The sequence below is a fragment of the Mixophyes fleayi genome, chromosome 1 (genome assembly GCF_038048845.1).
Source record: "Mixophyes fleayi isolate aMixFle1 chromosome 1, aMixFle1.hap1, whole genome shotgun sequence".
NCBI classification, from domain to species: domain Eukaryota; kingdom Metazoa; phylum Chordata; class Amphibia; order Anura; family Limnodynastidae; genus Mixophyes; species Mixophyes fleayi.
The window spans coordinates 265,925,844-265,946,704 of record NC_134402.1 but is presented as its reverse complement, the minus strand read 5'-3'; the positions used below and the strand labels follow the sequence as shown (position 1 = coordinate 265,946,704).

Genomic DNA, 20,861 nt, shown 5'->3' with positions numbered 1-20,861 from the left:
GGGGCAGAGAGGCACAGAGGAGGAAAACAGGGGCAGAGAGGCACAGAGTGAATAAAAAGGGGGGAAAGCAGCATGGGGGGCGCAGTGTAGTTAAGATGGGGCTTGTTGCAATGTAGTGTGTGTGCGGTAGGTGGTGGCTAATTAATGGGCGCTATTTTGTTTGTAGGGTGATGGTGAGGCAATTTAATAGTGGGGATTATTAATTTAAGATGGGGTGATTTGGGGGCTATTGAATGTGGAGGTGAGTTTGGGGAGAATGAGGTCTATTTATTAAATGTGACTATGAATTATTTAATGGCATTGATGGTTGTGGGAAATAGGTATTGCTAGGCTGTTTGCATGACGGGAAATAGGTTTATTTATTAAATGTGAATACTATTATTTTAATGTTGGGGCTGGAGGAAGGCCTAATTATTAATCATGGGTGCTATTGATTTAACGCTGCGTCTGACTGTAATTTTCTAAATGTAGCCATTTTTTCCCCCAAATAGGTCCTTCTACATTCCAAGATCCAGGCAAGCCACAACTAAAGAAACCAGCAGCCACAGGTGGAGAAAGTGAGAAGAACAGGTAGGACAGAGCAGCACAGTGTGTGAAATGTTGTGATTCTAGTAGGGACAATGCCAATGTTTGGTGAGTGTTTGGTGAGCCCAGTGGGCGCAGGCCAAGACTAAACTCTTTGTGTACACACTGCATTCTTTCTATACTACATTGTGGCGCTAGATGTCTTAAAAGTCAGGAGTGCTGGGACATATGTCACGCTCTGGTGAATTCAGGACCTAGTGATTTTGATGTGCTAGTCACGCCCCAACGGCGCATTTCCACGCCCCCAAATGTATGACCACATCCCCGAAAATTTTTGCACCGCCGTTAGGCTAGCCACACCCCAACGGCGCATTGACACGCCGTCAGGCGTTGCAATTTTTTTTAGGGCTTACTCGACTATGAGGGGGGCCCCATGAATTTGTTGTACCCGGGCCCTGAATTCCTCTTGGCAGCCCTGGCAAGGGAGGAGAAGTTCCTGCTGTCTTCATGGTATTACAAGCCGCGGCCGCCCAGAGGAGCAGGATACCGGAGCTTTTCACAGTTACTCACAGGTAAGTGAGTGCACTCCCAAGCTAGCCAGCCTGTTATTTTTTTTTTAAACAGAAAAGAGCATGGCAGAGTGTGCAGGGGGGGGCCAGATCAGCATGGTAGACTGTGCAGGGGGGGCCAGGTCAGCATGGTAAATTGTGCAAGGGGGGCCAGTTCAGCATGGTAGACTGTGCAGCGGGGGCCAGGTCAGCATGGTAGACTGTGCAGGGGGGGGCCAGGTCAGCATGGTAGACTGTGCAGTGGGGGCCAGGTCAGTATGGTAGACTGTGCAGGGGGGGCCAGGTCAGCATGGCAGACTGTGAAGGGGGGCCAGGTCAGCATGGCACAGTGTGAAGGGGGGCCAAAGCAACATGGCACAGGGTGATGAAAGGGGGCCATGAGAAGGGGGTAGCAAAAGCAGTATGGGGGGCATAGTGTGATCATAAGGAGGCACAGCATGGTGATTAAGGGGCACTTTAGTGTGTGTGATGGCACAGCGGGCTTGTGACAATGTAACGTGTGTGTGCTAGATGGTGGCTAAGTATTAATTGTGGGTCCTATTGATTTAACGCTGGGCTGGTTGTAATTTTCTAAATGTACCCATTATTTTGTCCAAATAGGGCCCCCAACATTCCAGGATCCAGACAAGCCCCAACTAAAGAAACCAGCAGCCACAGATGGTAAAAGTGACAAGAACAGGTAGGACAGTCTGTCAAATGTTCTGAGTCTAGTGCAGACTTGGCTAACCTGTGGCACTCCAGGTGTTGTGAAGCTACAAGTCCCATCATACCCTTCCAGGCATAAGCTTCTATATATTGGCAAAGCATGCTGGGGCTTGTTGTTTCACAACACCTGGAGTGCCACAGGTTAGCCAAGCCTGGTCTAGTGGGACAATCCCATTTTTGGTGACTGTCTAATCTAAGGGACAGGTCAAGACTGTGTACTCTTTATACACACACTGCATTCTTTATATACTACACTATGGTGCTAGCTGTCCTTCGTGGGCTGACCACTCCCCCTCTAGTGTCTGGTCCCGCCTCTATGATGGCTGGTCACACCCCCTCTGGTGGGCCCCTAGCGTTGCAGTCCCCCGCTGGGCCCTTCATGCCCCAGTCCGACACTGCCTCTAGGTGATCTGTTTTCTACCACAGTGCAAAAATTATACTGGTAGGTTAATTATAGTGTTGGTGTGGTAGAGGATTTAGACTGTAAGCTCCACTGTGAAAATGAGTAAACATTCTCTGTAAAGCGCTGAGTAATATATTGATGCTATTTAAATAAAGTTTAATAGTAATGTGTAATCTTCACTCACCTAGATCATAAATGTTGCTACTTTGTTTATTCTATGGTTTCCTGTGTATTAATTGCAATAAGCCTCATTATATTTATTACAATGAATAATACATACTCACCTACATAGCTGGCAGCGCCGTTTAGTCTCTCACTGTCCTCTACCTGGCACTTCTTTTTTGCCATTTTATGGAGAATCGATGCCTTCTCTCTGAACCTCCCTTTAAAATATTGAGTAGAAATATATCTGCATTATATTGGATAATTTTAGACGTTTTAAATAATAAGCAAGTTCTATAGGCAGCTGGAAAGTAAAAGGTTACGTCTTTTGGAATCAATAATATGAAAACATAGCTACCATGCTCAAATACAATATTACAACAACAGTAGATACTTGTGTTACACCTGCTCAAGAGGATATAAAACAGTCAGGAGAAATAAAAGGTGGCAAAGTATGGTATGATTTAGGAATGGAATATATGCAAAAAAAAATCAGCACAGTGAATCCAGTTTCTCATGTTGTAAACACCAAAAGTCTAATAAATTCTACTATATTCACACAGATCAAAAACATAAGTGACTTAGCACCTTTGTGCAATATGCACACATACAGTAATGGGCAAAGTTTTGAGAATGACACAAGTTTCTGCTTCAGTGTTTTTAGACCTATTTGTCAGATGTTGCTGTGGTATACTGGAGTAAAATTACAAGCATTTCATAAGTGTCAAAGGCTTTAAATTGACAATTACATTAAGTTTATGCAGTGTTGACCCTTCTTTTTGAAGACCTCTGCAACTCGCCCTGGCATGCTGTCAATCAACTTCTGGGCCACATACTGACTGATGGCCACCCATTCTTGCTAATCAGTGCTTGGAGTTTGAGGAATGGGGTAAATGACTTTACCCCAGTCCTCAGCAGTCCAATCCCTGTACCTTTTGCAGAATATCAGTCTGTCCCTAATGTTTTTCCTGGAGAGAAGTGGCTTCTTTGCTGGCCTTCTTGATACCAGGCCATCCTCCAAAAGTCTTCACCTCACTGTGCATGCAGATGCACTCACACTTGCCTACTGCCATTCCTGAGCAACCACTGCACTGGCGGTGCCCCGATCACACAGCTGAATCAACTTTAGGAGACAGCCCTGGTGCTTGTGAAGAAGGCCCTGAAGCCTTCTTCACAACTATTGAACCTCTCTCCTTGAAGTTCTTGATGATCCGATAAATAGTTAATTTAGGTGCAATCTTACTAGCAGCAATATCCTTGCCTGTGAAGCCCTTTTCGTGCAAAGCAATGATGACTGCACATATTTCCTTACAGGTAACCATGGTTAACAGAGGAAGAGCAATGATTTCAAGCACCACCCTCCTTTTAAAGCTTCCAGTCTGTTATTCTAACTCAATCAGCATGACAGAGTGATCTCCAGCGTTGTCCTCGTCAACACTATCACCTGTGTTAACGAGAGAATCACTAACCTGATGTCAGCTGGCCCTTTTGTGGCAGGGTTGAAATGCAGTGGAAATGTTTTTTTGGGGATAAAGTTTATTTTAATGGCAAAGAGGCACTTTGAAATTAATTGCAATTCATCTGATCACTCTTCATGACATTCTGGAGAATAAGCAAATTGCCATCATAAAAACTGAGGCAGCATACTTTGTGAAAAATAATATTTGTGTCATTCTTAAAACTTTTGGCCATGACTGTATATATCGAAACCATGACACCAAGTTCACCCAATATATAAGTCTGTCCAAGATGGCAGAATCCTCCCAATTTCTCATAAACAAATTCACAAAACTAGGAGCCAATCTGGTGCCTATCACTGTGACTCTCTTTTGCAGGTAAAACTTGTCAGCAAATCAAAATTAATGATGTTTTATTTTTCTTTATATACATTTAAATCATTTTTATCAAAAAATAATTTATCTTGTCTGTCATTCTGTCATAAAGTGAATTTGGAAGAAATTGCAGAAACCTGAGGACATAATGTTTAATAACATGTTCTATTGATATATTTTTTGCCTCAGTGTCACTTAATTACACATATTTGGTGATTCATTAGGCAAATATAAGTTCTCTGTTTATTTTTTAGACTATTGGACATGTTATGTTGTAAGGCAATTAGTTTCATTGTATTATCATTTCAGAACATATATTTGGTGACACACAAGGAAATAGAAGTGGCGTCTGGAATATTTTGTTTTCAATGTTAGGAAAAAGATGGAAGTTTAGTGGTAGACAGGCAGCATAGGAAGCATAAATATATATATCCTGTACTAAAAGCTTCGAATTCTGACCTTTCACTGGTCTCAAATACATAAGGACATTACATAGTAACTAAACAAAAAGAGTACTCTCAGGGACACAAATAGCATTTTACTTTTGAAATAAGCTGTAAATGATATTTTTAATGTGTAAAAACAATACTTGTGTCATTCTCAAAACCTTTAACCATGCCTGTAGATGTTCTGTTTATTTGGAGAGGCAGTGATGAAACCCTGAATCAATATTGTAATTTAAAATGATTTAAATATAAAATTTACAATTAACATCAGAAAAACAGAAGTATTTTTTGTCATTTGTATTGATTTAATGATATATATTATAGTAGGGAAGACTTATTATCTTATCTATGAAAACCAACAGACTCTAATATGTAAAAACCTTATGTTAGCAATCACCATCAAAATTGGCTAAATTGGCTTATTTCAATTCTGAAACTGAAATATTTAGGGTACAACTATTTTTTTTATAAAAGGATATAAGAAGGATATTGTAGAAATAACTATTCAAAAGAAAAAAAAATCATATAAGAAAGAGATGATAGAAAGGGCAGTACAAGGGGCAGATTTGATGGACAGACATCAATTGCTCTGGCCAAATTCCAAGGAATTAATGCAAATGGATATAGGAATTGTATAACACAACATTATCAACAATATAAAGAAATAGAGAGGGTAACCAGAAAATATTGTCCTTTACTAAACTTTTGTTTCTGACTAATTTCATCACAGAAAACCTGAGATTTATATATAAAAGGACAACAAATGTAAAAATTAAAAAATAAATGATTGAAAAGTACAATTTTTAAACCATCTACAGGGAAATCTGTTGGCACCTCTAGATGTGGTATCTGCATAGCACGCAGAACATTTAAAAATTAGAACATGAAAACCACAGAGTCTATATCATTTACCATAGGACAAATGTATCCCATGAAAGGTTTTATAACATGCAATAATAAAATCACATTCAAAATATTGAAAAAGGTTTTGATCTATACTCTGTCTCTGCTCACTTCAATACTTCCTAGCGCTTTTGTCAAATTCTAAAGTTTCAGCATGCACATAGGATTTGACCAGGTGGGAAATCATGTGAAACCATTTCGGCTTCAGTGGACCAAATAGACCAAAGTAAGCCAACACCATCCTGAGATGGCATTAGTGTGCAGCATTGCTTTTTCGCTGCTTAGTAAATTGCTAACACAGCAGTTCATTGGGGATTGCGGTAGACCTAAATTGTGCGATGGCCATGTTCTCTGGGTTTATGTCAGATTGCAATGCCATAAATGGACCCTTCAATCTTGCTTTAAATTTTGATTCAGAAAATCCATTTGAGATGATAAATTGCAATTTATGTGGATACAACAACTACAGTAAGAGACAATAACTGTGGAAAAGGAAATTCTTAAAAGGCTGACATAGAAATTTCTATGTGATTGCAATCTGAATTAGATTACCACATGTTTATTGATGGTTTTACACTATTAGTTCATTTCTTTTTCTGTTGAAGGCAGAATTTACTATGATGAAAATCAGGATCACTATATATTCTACTAAATGATTTTCTGATTGTTATTTAAGTGCAGTTAATTGTTTGGTGTGTTTCACTTTCACAAGTGTATGAGCATGTTGATCACATGTGGTGTAGATTTGGACAACGGAGTGATTACAGTGTTCACATACTGATACAATTAATAATTTAGTAATGGATACACCTTTTTAAAATGTTATGTTACTTACAGAAATTATTGATTAGGAACATTTGCTGAAGAATATTTTTGATTCTCATCATCTCATTCATCAAGTGAATTTGGAAGAAACTGTAATAATATGGACATATAGGTCCTTATTCAAATTGGTTTAAATAAGAGCACGGAACTTGAGTATATTTCTGATCTTATTTAAATCCAAGCGGATCTCAAGATGCATTTAAATTTGAATCCTGGTGTAAGTATCCTCTGCTTAAAAGGTACTTGCCTTACATAGACAGACAGAACAGACTGCAGCATACACACAAGCATATGTGCATTATAAGGTCACATCAGAACGTATACAAAAAAAATATATATTATAAAATAAATGACCAACTCTAAACAGTATAATAAGTAATACAAATATGGTTGGTTTTAAAAAATAATTATTTTTTATATTAAATAAATAAATCAAGATGTTCTTAATAAAAATAATAAATAAAAAAGTACATACAATGTGTTTTTATGTTCTATCTTACTTGCATACACTTGTTCTGTGATAACAAGTGGCATGCATATGTGTATAGTACTTTTCCAAACAAAGACTATGCCGTAACAGTCATCACTATCAGTCGAGAAACCCAGTACTTGAATCGGATGCATCTACGCCAGCACGCCCTTAGCACATTCTTACTGTACATTCCCTTCGTCCGTTTGCCCCTTCTCATCCCTATTTCACCCTTCAAGTCGTAGGTGGTCGTAAGTGTCATTGGTGTTTTGACATGAATTTTATGCAATTGTGTTAATTAGTGTCAGGCCCATTTCTGAGCATGCGCAGACCTATTTCATACAAGATATAGTACACTTACATCCACATATGTATCAGGCACAAAATGTTTTTAATAATAAGTTCTATTGTTATTATTTTTTACTTCAGTAGTACTTTACACATATTCGTGATTTATTAGGCAATTTTAGACTATTGGACATTTAGGGGTATATTTACTAAATTGCAGATTTGAAGAAGTGGAGATGTTGCCTATAGCAACCAATCAAATTCTAGTTATCATTTATATAGTAAATTCTACAAAATGACAGCTAGAATATGACTGGTTGCTATAGGCAACATATCCACTTTTTCAAACCCACAGTTTAGTAACTATACCCCTTAATTTTGTAAGTCAATAAGATTCACTATATTATCATTGGAGTACATATATTTGATTATACACAAGGTAGTAGAAGCATCATTGTCTATGCCATCTGGAATAATTTGCAGATTTCAGTCTGTGGGAGCAGAGAAAGCCATGTATAAATTCTAGGACCATAATAAAATTTGAGAATATTTGAAAATAACAATTTTAGTTCTACCTAAGTGGAATATTTTATATGACAATAAGCATGAGTACAGTATATTACATTGTAAACAAAGTTAACAGTTACATCTATAATTGTCCTGCAAGATGTTTGTCTCATTATGAGTATGTTGCCTCAACTTGCCTTTCCTACTCATCGGCACCATTTAATAAAGTGCACATATGTGAAGGGCTGTAATGTGGTCTGTTCCCAGCCCAAGCCTTCCTCTAATCATGTTACTTAAACAGCTCAATACATTGTATGTGGTTATTTATACATACATTATTATGCTCAATAGAATAATGACATCTACCAAAAAGATTATAGTAACAAATAATATTGTTATTGGCATTTCAAGATAAATGATGTAGATATAAATCATTCTGCACAAATTATTTATGAACATGACCTGGGCGTGATTTTCTGGCTCCCTGGGCCAGTGGACAGAGTGCATAAAGGAACAAATGAAAAGATGACGAGCATAAATAAAAAAAATAACAGCGCTATTTAATCTTTATCTTGATTGATAACTTGTCTTTTTCACTTCACTTCTGTTTTCTGAATACATCACTTAGCACAATGGAGAATACATAACAAATGTCATGTGACACTGGAGATATGCTTTATTCATAAAGGTGTCTAGTCAGTGCATATCCACATCTGGTTTTACATTTGCAGACTTACTATACATCTGAAACCTGGCATTTTGACAATTTTGATCTAAATTACACTCTAATCCAGAAAAGTGGGTTAAGGAATCTCTCTAATCTGAAATCTGTAAGTGTACATCCAACATTACTGTTTCTATGATGATTGCTGCTTGTTCGATGCACACTGTCATAATACAGTTAAATTGATAACTAATCATACGCTAAATCTAGTTTTGTTTAGACAAGAAAAAGGTTTGTTTAGTGCTGTCATAGTCATCTGGGCAGTCATTGGAGGTATTGACCTCACAGATTTGTTTTCAATGTATATATGTAAATTAAGTGGATTCAATTTTGCTGTGTTTCATTTCAGAATCATTATAAGCATGTTTCTTTTTGGCTATCTTTGCCATTTCACTTACTTACATAATTTAATGCACGTAAAAAGGATTAAATACAAAAAAGGAAAAAAATTCATATAACTTAATGACACACTTAAATTCAGTATTGATAAACAGTTTGACACTCATTATGCCACAGACTTGTACCTGTAAAAGATGGGTTCAGAAAACTTGCTGGATATCTTCTAATTTAAAGCCCCATTGGGGATCTGGGTAAGGTATTGTAGGTAGGTAACACCTTGAAGTTGGTAGTTAAGTAACACCATAAGCCAGTGCTTTCAGGTCTTTTACATGGAAGCACTGGTGTGTACTTCTCCAGAGTTATCTTATCTATGAGTGAGTGCCTCTCTGCTCACGCCATTGTATTCTTCTTCTTCTTTTTCTTCTTCTTATTATTATTGAGGTGCAAAGAAGCACAGTGCTCCACAGAGCTGGACATTGAGGAAATAGAGCATGCATAAAACAGGGTTGTACAAGGTAGACAAGATAATTGCAGGTGTGAAACAAAGGATAGCGAGAGCCATGCTTGTGAGAGAGCTTACAAACCTGTGCGAAAAGGCCAGAACAGAGAGATGAGGAGCAAAGGTGACTAGTATAGGTGGAATAGACTAGACTCTAATAAACAGGAGAATGTTCAAAGAGCATTAAAGAATGAATTGCTTGGGAAAAACATTGATCTGGTGAGTTAGGGAATTCCATAGATATGTTCCAGCATGGGAGATGTCTTGTAGGCAGGAGTGAGAGATAGTTATAGGAGGATGCAAGGCACAAATCACAGACAGATCTGAGAGAGCATTAAGAAGCTTATTTTGAGATGAGATTTGGGATCCATAAAGGGTGGTGTTGCAGACTTTGTAGGTGGGGATGAGTAATTTGAGATTGAGTTGTAGGGTATAAGGGTTTTCAGAGTGGTGGACAGATGTAGAGTGACCATAGAGGAAGATCAGTCTTACCATGGCATTTAGGACTTATTGAAGTGAGGACAAATTGATGAGGGGAATGAGACTCAGGAGAACGCTGCAAGTCAAGGCGGGAGATGATGAAAGAATTGATAAAGGCTTTGGTTGCATCTTGGGTAAGAAAACTGCATATTCTAGCAATTTCAAAGGTGAAGGCAACAGGACAGCAAGAGTGACTGGATGTGAGGAATAAGGCAGAGACCAGAATGAAGAGTAATACCACGGCAGCGAGCTTGAGTAAATTGTGGTGGAGATTTGATGGGAGATGTAACTGTCAGAAGAGAGAGATGATAACCTCTATTTTGGGCATGTTGAGCTTTAGGTAGTGTTTGGCCATCCATCTGTAAATAGCAAAAGAACAGCTAGTCACACAGGATAGCAGAGAAAAAGAGAGGTAAGGGAGCTAGAGGTAGACTTTGGTATAGTCAATGTAGAGGTCGTACTAGAGGCTGAATGAGTGAATTAGTTTACCAAGAAAAGAGGTGTACATTGAGAAGCAGAGGGCTGAGATCAAAACCTTGTAGGACCCCAACAGATAGTGGTAATGATAGGGGAGAATGTGTGAAAGGTAGAGACACAGACAGAATGGTAGGATATGAAGGAAGTAAACCAGGAAAGAACTGTCTCATCAACACCAATGGAGCTTATGGTGTGCAGGGGAAGAGAATAATCAACTTTGTTGAAAGCTTCAGAGATGTCCAGGAGGATGAGTATGGAGAAGTGACCCTTACAGTTTGCTGTAAGTAGATCATTGATCACTTATGTGAGAGCAGTCTCAGTGGAATGTTGGGGTGGGTGCACAATTGCAGAGAGCTGAGAAAGTAGTGAGATGAGAGAAAGTGGAATAAGCGGTTGCACACAAACCACTCCACTAATTTGGAGGCTAACAGAAGGATATAATTATAGTGTGGTAGTTGTAGAGAAAATCTTGACCAAGATAGGTTATGTGATTGTGATTGCAATGGTAATTATATGAGAAATCAGCATATTGTTAATGGTAACTTGAAACTCAAATTAACAATGAACAAAACAATGTCTTCTTACAGGTAACAAAAGCGATTTATGTTAAAGATACACATTTTATTTTATATTTATCATTAAACTTCATCTGTCACTAGAGGCATAACAAAGTGTACTGGCAGCCTTGGCATAGATGTCAAACAGTGTCCATTCATTTACACCTCCATAGTTTTGCAACTGCATTTCCTTGTGAACTACTTGCTTTGCTTTTGACATATTTGCAAAAAGATTGGGAGTCCATGATTATCCAAATGGCTTCTTACTTTGTAAGTAATGGCTGTGTAGTGATTACCTCTGATGTGCTATAAAATCTGGACATTATACAGAGTCAAAACACTTTGTGGGATCCTGCTAAATCAGGAGTGACCCCAAATTGTGCAGTGAGAATTAATAAGCAAGTAACAGAGGGAGCATTGGTACTGGTACCTAGCTGGTGATGAATACAAGTAAGCGTTTTACTGAGCATGTCATTGGACACCTCTTACTGGACATTGTTTCTAGCACCTCTCCAGCATTCCACCTGGCCCCTCTTCCGTGTGTCTCTGGCAACCTCCTGTGTGGTATGGCACTGGAAACTCTTGTGCATTGCATTGTGCACACTATACTTGACATGACTTTGGACAGACAATGTTGGTCATAGCACTAGATACATATTGCTGGACACTGCACTGGGTACATCTTGCTAGAAATCATACTGTGCACATCTTGATGGGTGTAGAATTGGGCACTTTACCTACTATTTGGGCATGGTATTGGGAAAAATATGCTGTTATTTGTACTGAGCAACTCTTGTTGTTTATTGTACTGGGCACTTTTTGCCAAGTTGATAATGGACACATCAATACTATCAGGGACCGCTTGCTTGGTAAAGCACATTTGTATTCATTTGAATATTTCGGATGTTATTATTATTATTATTAATATTTATTTATAAGGCGCTACAAGGCATCCGCAGCGCCGTACAGAGACAAACAAAATCACAATACAATGGGAGACAGCACAGTACAGTAAACACAGCAACTCAGTACGCTCAATGCACAGCTAGAGAGGGCGGGGAAGGGGGAGGGAGGATCCGAAAATGACGGGGCCCAAGAAGGGGGGCGTGGAAGACAGGGAGACCCCCAGGGGGGAGGAGGGAGCGAAAGTGGATGTGGGGTGGAGGACCTTTGAGGAGGAGGGCTAAGTAGCTGGAGAGCAGAGTTAGAAGTGGATGTTGCGTTATATCCTGCTGGCTATGTTATTGCAATGCAGTAATTAATCAACCATTAATTTAATTTCACTGGACAATTGCTGGATATACTGCTACTACTGAGTATTATATTACAGGGCATTTTAATGCTGCCGGGCATATTAAAAGGGAATGCCATTTTGACTGCTTCCAAACTTCTTTTGGCTCTGCAGGCAGGGGTGACTCACACTCTGCCACTGAGGTTTGTGGGTAATCTTTTCTTGTTTAAATGTTGAGGATAATGTCTATTTTTGTGCAGTCCAGGATATTAATGCGTAATGAAAGAAGGATGGTATGACTTTAGTTTACTTGAACCATTAATAGTTATTGGGTGACGTGGACCTTAAAGATAACTTACTCTAACTTCAACTACTAACCAGAGGGTCTTATTATTTATGGATGCTCTCTGCTCTCCCTCCTCAATTTGAACCAATTCCGATCCACCAACTGCCAAAGCTGACCTTAGAAAGTACATGTGCCATTCTTATACCTAGACCCATATTCAACAAGAGACGTGTCTCCAGATCTGCTCCTAGTTGAATACGGATGTGCAAAACTGCCGAAGCTGACCTTAGAAAGTACATGTGCCATTCTTATACCTAAACCCATATTCAACAAGAGACGTATCTCCAGATCTGCTCCTAGTTGAATACGGAAGTGCAAATTTGCGTTAGTTTTGCGTGCTTTACTGAAACTGGCCCGATCCATTCAGCATGTGTTGACCATTGTTTTTATCTCAGTCTCTTCTTTATGTTTATCCATCCTTCTTTATGTTTATCCCTGTTTTTCCATCCAATCAATCACAAGGGAAGCTCATAACAGGATGCAGGGAGACTCCAGCAAACTGATACTCCTTACAAAAGCATGAAATATAATCTGTTGTTTAATTTGCAGTCTACAGGTGTTTATTGTTCCAGTGATGAGTCTGGTGGCTATGAAATACTGCAAATGTGCAATAACCTATAGCAATATATTTGCATTTATTTTCTAACATATACTAGATCGTTGAAAACTAATTGGTGATTAGTTGTTATGAGTTCATACACATTTGCAATTTGCTAGTACATGATCCCATTATTTCATACATTTACCAATCATTAAATAAAAGTGTTTCCATCCTCTTCTTTGATAATTGGTTAACTAAGTGAAGTACAAATCAATGCTAAATTTAAATTGTGGTGTTCTTAAACAAAGCATGAAATGGATTTCTTTTGTAGCTCTGATGTACTTGCTGAGATTATAAAGCTGTGCTGATCTCTCGTGCTCATTCCCTAAGCTGAGTATGCAAATAGAACAATCCAGCTGATTATGACCGAACCTGATTGCTTCATCATGATTCAGTACAATGGGAGTGGAGAGGCAATCAGAATACTACTCAGACACAGTAATGACTTACAATCAGCCAGATAAAATGTGACACTACTGTGATCTTGGATTCATGCCATATTCTTGGCTTGTGACAAACTAGATCATAAGAAAAGGTCAAAATCAATATTAATAATGGAAATAAAGTTTAAAGGAAAAAACTATATTCTGCTACATTTTAAAAAACAAACAAAGCACAGTTGTTGTCTGTAGAAGTGAGTGTTGAAGCTCAAGTAAAGAACTATACTACCAATATTTTTTGCACAATGAAATTACATGAAGCTCCATGAAGTTTGCTGCATGCAACCTTTTTCGGGTTTACTATTATATTTAACTATGTTTCTGTTGCAAACGACTTATAAACAAATAAATGTAGCACAACACCAATCCCTTTAAATGTTCATCGGTTGTCGCATACAAGCACAAGCAAACAAAATTGCAATATTCTATTATGTGACATTCTTATAGAGAGTTGCATTTGTGACAGGACCCATCAGGGTGTTGTGTTTAAATAATTTTCAGGCATAGAAAAGTGTAAATTGACAAGCAATAATGACTTGATAATTCACAAGTATGTTCACGAGTTGTCATCATGATATCGGTGCTCATGATAAATACATTTATGTTCACAATGCAGATTTTGGTTATTATCCCTGCTTACTGCTTAAACAGGTGCTGTCTTTCTACAGTGATTAATTTAAAGACCTGCAATGAAATTCATTGATGCCCTCCTCCAAAGCGTCACAGACTGACATCTGTCCTTTCCCTTCTGCTTTCTCAATTTAGTCTAATTCAGATACTGTATGAAGGTCACACTGAAGGGTAACACTGTGAGTGGAATATTGCCAGAATTGAAAAGCTGTGAACCTCGGATCTGCACAGATGTTTCAGACTGGTGATGACTTATAAACTGGAATAATTCTCTTGAAATGAGATTCCACTAAGCTATTAAATGTGAAGATCTTTCTGTTTTTTCTTGCCTATGGTGTTAAAATAAGGTAAAGAAACATTTCACATTGTCCCTTAGGCAAGCCACTTGTTTGTATGTTAAAAGGCAACATTACAGCTGCCACAGAATTACTATAGAAATATACTTATTTCTGGAATTATGCGTTTACTTATTTTTACTCCATAAATTGTAATAAAATAAACTTAAAAACAGTAACATATACTCTATTAAAACAAATACTGTCATTTTCAACTATTTTTAAGATAAATTCCCTTTTAAAATAGTAAAATATTTGCTTTTATGAGCAAAGACAAGCTGTTTCAGTTCAGCTGAATGCTGTAGGACAAGATCACTCATAGTGAACTACTCTCCCCTGTCCTCCTGCAGTGGAGTAATCCATAATTTGTGCTTCAGGTCTTATTATTAGCTCAGGTAAAAAAAAATAACCAACCTCTTGCTTCTCAGTATTTCCCTGCATCTTCTAGCCAGCACTGTTCCCACATTTCTGATTTGTTGTAACTACAAGAATCATGGGAAATCTCATTGCCTTGTAACTAATCTCATACTTCGGACTGGATTTCATGTTATATTTGCAATCTTTTTAACAGAATCAACTATTTCACTAAGTTTCTCTGGTTGTGTTTGGTCAGTCATAGCCCATTTGAAACTTCCCCTTGTGTTTTCATCATTTTACTTGGATTACTGTATAACTTATTCTATTCTATTTCAATGCTGCTTCAAAACTGCTCTCACTAACCTCCTCACTTGACCCCCCCGGTGGATTGAATCAACTACTCATCAGCAGGGCCGGATTAAGGGAATGGAGGCCCCTGGGCTAAGAGGGCCTCCATTCCCCAGTGAGGGCCCCCCCCCCGTGATCGGAGCTGCCCGCCCCCCCCCCCCCCTTCCGGCACTTACCTCCTTCTCCGGCACGCTGTACTCTCTTTACTGAGGAGATCTCGTGAGAGTGAGACTCACGAGATCTCCTCAGTAAGGAGACTACAGCGCGCCGGAGCAGTACTGCAGGGAAAGTGCTCAGCAGCACTGATCGGGCTGGGGGCGCCCACGCCCCCGACCGATCAATACTGCTGCTGAGCACTTTCAAGGGCCCCCTGGACGCCATAGGCCCCTGGGCTGTAGCCCAGTTAGCCCTATGGTTAATCCGACCCTGCTCATCAGGATGGCCACTGTCTTGATCTTGTTTTCTCTACACTATGTTCAGTTTCTAATTTCCTTAACACTCCTTCCTCCTCTGGGATCATCACCTTATTAGTTACTCCCTCACTCCCAGTTCTTTAACCTTCCTGCTGTCAAACTCTTCCAAGCCTCCTCATATTTGCAGGGATATTAACTATTGATTTTAAACAGTTTTCCACCTCTCTCCAACACCTTCTCTCCCCAATTTCTACTTTCTCCTCCCCTGATATGGCAGTTCCTCATTTTCACCATACTCTAGCAACTGTCCTTGATCAAGCGGCTTCAGCGACTCTTCATATCCGTGTAGACTTCGTTGTCAACCGTGGCACACTAAAGTAACATGAAATACACAAAACCTTTCTCCTAAAGCTGAACGTCACTAGCATAAATCTTGTACCGCTAATGATTTCAGTGCATACACTGCTATCTACCACTGTTATTGAAGAGCTCAGGACACTACTAAACAAGCATACATCTAATATCTCATCTATGCTCAGGCTTCTAACCCCGAATGCCTTTTTAACACATTTAAATCTATTCTCAATCCTCCTACCCCAAATCCTCTGACTAAAATCAGTACCCAGGATCTTGCTTTTGTGTGATAACACCCTTAAATGGGATGGCAGTTACCCTCTGTGGGATTCAACTCACTCGAGTAGACCAGAATATATCTAAAATAAGGCTCTATTACGACAGCACAACACCACAAGACATACACAAGATACAGGGTAAATGGTAGCATGTATCCTCCAGCAGCCTCTTGCAGTCAGCACTCCAAAATAATAATCTCAGTCTCTTTCAAAGTCTTATCCTCCCGCAATATTACCACTACCGATTAGTAAAATTGTTACAGTGTTGCCCAGCCTGGGTTACTGGCTCACACAGACCCTGTCCTGGTACTGTTTCCTCCAGCGGCACCATAGATGCCTGGCCCTGATTCCTTTTCACTGATGTCTTGTATACCAGGATCGTCCAAGCTAGAATAGCTCTCTTGGAATTCTTCTCTCCCTATATTCTACACTGTATACACAGGGAGTAGGGTCAAATGTCTCAATCCTCCCCCTTACAGCAGGTGTCTCTCAGTGGACACTTTAGCTGTTAGACATACAGTCTATGTTACCTTGATTATACAATGGAATGACTTGACTCAATTAGCGATTTGCTCGAATACACTAAACAAAGGGTTACAATATAACATTAAGGAATGACACTACACGCTTGCATGAAACAACAAGACATTTGACACATGGTATCTGCAACAATACAGAATCTGAGTCTGTGATATATTTTGATACAATAACATTTACATTGATACATAGTAATACATTTCCCAATGCTATTTTCCAATGCCAGTATATTACTGTGGAGGCACATTGCATATAATCTAGAAGTTCAAACCTAATTACCTCTCAGATTACCTGTTGACCTAGCTAATTATCTTGGGCTGTCAGCTAGTTACCTCAGACATTGTTCTGATTCCAATCCAAATGTAAGCTGCACCTCATAACAATGGACATTTGAGATGAATGGTAATTACATTATCTAACACAAGCAAAATTATTTTTGCTGTCCTGTTATTTTCACACAGTATGGCAATATTCTTTATATTTCTAATACATACAATATTGCAGGTAATAGCAAGGGCAAAATGTACCCAATAACATGAAATAATAATACACATAATACACCGATGCTCTGTTGTATATACTTAGCCTCTGCCAAGGATTAAAAAGTACATTATACTGTGAGCAACGGGCGATGAAGAAAAAGTTCTCAGTCCAGTAGCACCCTGTTTCCTCACTTTTCTCCCCCACTTTTTAAACTCCCCAGTCTCTTCTGCAGCCACTACTGCAGGTTTTATGCGGTCTCCCGCTAGGTGAACTAATTTCCTGCTGGGCTGTGCGCAATCTCCAGCGTTCACTTGTTGCACCTTGTTTGTATTGTTGTAGCCACCAGCACTGGTCAACTCCTAGAGCCTCTGCGGGAAGTCTCGGTCTCCTACTCCAGTAGCTGCTCTGAGCCGTACTGCCTGAGAGCCCTACTGACTGCCGTTCCCTGTTTGTCTGAAGTCCTGTCTGGCTATGCCTCCACCTCCACCAGCCCCTTTTTGACATGGGGTTTCTCATTTCTCCAGTGTGCTTCCTCTTATGGACTGGCTTCTTGCATGAATTCTGCTGCACACTATCTCCTACAGGGACTACTGAGAGTAACATCACGCAGTCATCAATGTCCTGCTTTCTATGCTGCCTTCTCCCCTCCTGTGTCTGACTGTCACTGTTGCAACATGTCCTAACATATTCTTATACGCTACACAGTTGGCTATGTAGCGGTCTACATTCCTCATTAAACCTAAACACATGAACTGCTGCACGAGCCTGGCTTGTGTTCTCCTTTTTCCTTTGTGATTGGTACCCCTTCCTCATGGGCCTGAGCTATGAACGTAGATCAGTTCATATTTATGATTTGGGCTGGACATCGTATACAGTAACCCATCCAACCAAGCATATTCATCTACCACCCCAGTCTTATATGACATATCTGCTAGTGCCCACATCCCTTTTAGATCTGGATCTAGTAACTGGGCTTCTTGCAGTAAATTTATTCTCCTCCCACAGGACTAACCCCCCCTCAGGAAGGTCTTGGCTACTCACCCTCGGAGACCCTTGGAGAGGTTTCTGACACCCGGTAGTCATTGGCTTGTAGGGGTGGATGTTTTTCCTCTGCCTGGGGCTCGCCTTTTTACAGACATCTTTTCCAAGAAAATAATTCCTGATGTCTTGCCCCAAATCACCTCATTGGATATTCCTACCATAACTCCAACTTCCACCAGGTTGTTGCAATGGCCCTGTCAGGCGCCGTCTCAGTGCTGTGTCCGCTGCACAGGGACGGATGCTAGGCAACCGAGCACACTTCCGGGTCAGCGGTCACGCGTTACGCTTCCCAGTAGTTCCGGCGGTGGTGTTCAGCGTCACCACCGCCGCTGATTAGTGTAGGTATTTAAAGTTCACTCTGGCACCAGGAGAGTGCCAGAGTATTAGGTTCACCCTAGCTCCAGCGTTCCTGTGCAGTTCTTGTTCCTCTGTGAATTACCCGGATTGTTCCTGACCATTCTTCCTCTGTTCTCCCTGTGTACTGGACCCGGCTTGCTGACTATTCTCTCCTGCGCTTCTGACCCTGGACCCGGCTATCCCTGACTACGTTATTGGATTCTCCCCGTGGCATATCCTGACCTTTGGTTCTGACCCGGCTATCCCTGACTATGATATTGGATTCTCCCTGTGGCATATCCTGATTTCTCGGTTCCGACCCAGCCTGCCTGACACCGCTCCATCCTATCGCTTCACTGGTTGCTCCCTCTGAGGACCGCGACCTGCGTGTCTCCTGCAGCTAAGACCATACTCTCTTGCGGGGGTTCCTGGTGAAGACCTGGGACACGTTAGACTCCGCGCCTCTTTGGTGAGTAGTGCCAAAACCAGTAAGCAGAATATTCTAAGTTGTGACAGGCCTCAATGCAACTGGACTTGGGCTGTTGAAATCTCTGCCCATCATCCATCCTCCATCATAACTTTAAAATACTTTCTGCTTAATAAAAGTGACTATGGGCAGTTGTACTAAAACCCTGGATTTGTGTGATATCTTTGCTGTATACTACCGTCTACCACAGAAGATGGTTCCTGTTCCCCTAAGATATATATATATATATATATATATATATATATATATATATATATATATATATATATTATATAAAAATCCTTACCATTGTTCATCTTTGCTTTCATCGTTTAAAGACATATTTTACATCTCACATAGCATTCTACTTGATAACCGGTTATTATATAGACATTTTGTTAGTTGCCAACCCATCCATGATCAGCCTACCATTGCCATATTGTTAGTTGTTATCCTAAACATGGTGTTTTTTGCTACAATGAAAGTGCTCAAATTGTAAAGGTTTAATTCCCAACTTGGAATTAATTTTGGTCGGTCATCATATCTCAACATGATAAGCCTCATTACTCTTACTATTTAATACAGGCTTAGACAACCATCTAATACAGATAATTGAGCTTACCCAGCACTCTATTAAAACTTTGTGGAGAAACATGTCAGAACCTGCAGGTTTATCAGAAGAGAACTACTATAATCTTGAAATCTATATTGCTAAATACTGGGAAAGTCAAATCTATTGCCTCCCTCCACCAGTGACTGATTTATATCTAAAAGTTAGTTTGCTTTGCCTTTATTATTCATAAATTGATTGGCAGTATAGAAACATCTCTTTGATGTGTCATGTTTAATTCCACAGCTATTTATTTATTGAGTCCTACCTGTCTCTTTAAAGAGTTCTACAATTATTATTAAAATTTTTAAACATATGTTTTCATCTCAAAAGAGAGGCGGTATTAAGTGCCTAATTTCCTCTTTGGGACTATCATAATATATTTCTCAACTACTTTTAATAAAATGTTCTATTTATTATGTAATTTCACAAGCATTTTCTTAAGTGAGATGGGTTTTTGTTCCTTATTTATCTTCAACAAGACATTTTGACATTTTTTCCATTTACTTCACTGCAAATTACAAGGCAATTAATTGTGTAATATGAACAATCAATTCCAGGTTCCTAAATCTATCTCTTGGAACTAATACTACTTTAGCAGCCTTCTGAGACATTTTACTGCATGTTTACTTTTATTATTTATGTAATTGCTGTCACATATTTTTCATACACAATTTTAGACCTATTGAATTAGTTGTTTAAAGTTTTAATAATGTGTTTATTATATTGTTTATCTATCTATCTATCTATCTATCTATCTATCTATCTATCTATCTATCTATCTATCCTGTCAACCACAATATAAAAACCACTGATAAGTTAAGTGTGAATAACATTGATTATCTTCTTACAATGGCACCTGTCAAGGGATGGGATATATTAGGCCGCAAGTGATCAGTCAGTTCATGAAGCAGATGTTTTGGATGCATGAAACGTGGGTAAGCGTAAGGATCCGACCAACTTTGACAAGGTCCAAATTAGCGCTTTTAAAGTGGCAATGGGTGGACCGGCACCAGAATACATTATAGAGGCGGCGGGTCCACCCATTGCCACCTTAAAAGCACTAATCGCAGTGCAAATGACGAGCTTACCAGTTGCCATCTTTTGTGTATTCGCAATTTAGAGGTGACGGCTATAAGAGGTGCCATTTTTACTTAAAGGGAAGCAACAGGGTAATTTTTAACCATGAAGTCCCTTTCATCCAAACATGCATTGAACAGCTGCACCTTTGTAAAAGACTCTTAATTTGTCTATCAACACACTGTCCAAAGCAATTATTATGGTCCTTTTTAATCATTAAGTTTATTCCCTCTTCTCTCCCTTCTTCAAAAGACCTCCCTGCTAG

At 39.4% G+C, this 20,861-nt stretch overlaps 1 protein-coding gene across 3 annotated transcripts in view; it reads right to left on the bottom strand.

Annotated features, from left to right (window-relative positions):
* Positions 1-20,861, bottom strand: part of SLC24A2 (solute carrier family 24 member 2) — a 155,552-nt gene that overhangs the window by 19,883 nt on the left and 114,808 nt on the right. For all 3 annotated transcript variants that reach the window (XM_075210628.1, XM_075210645.1, XM_075210636.1), the window contains one exon: positions 2,487-2,585. In XM_075210628.1, the coding sequence (XP_075066729.1) occupies positions 2,487-2,585 (99 nt within the window). The remainder of the gene's footprint in view (positions 1-2,486; positions 2,586-20,861) is intronic.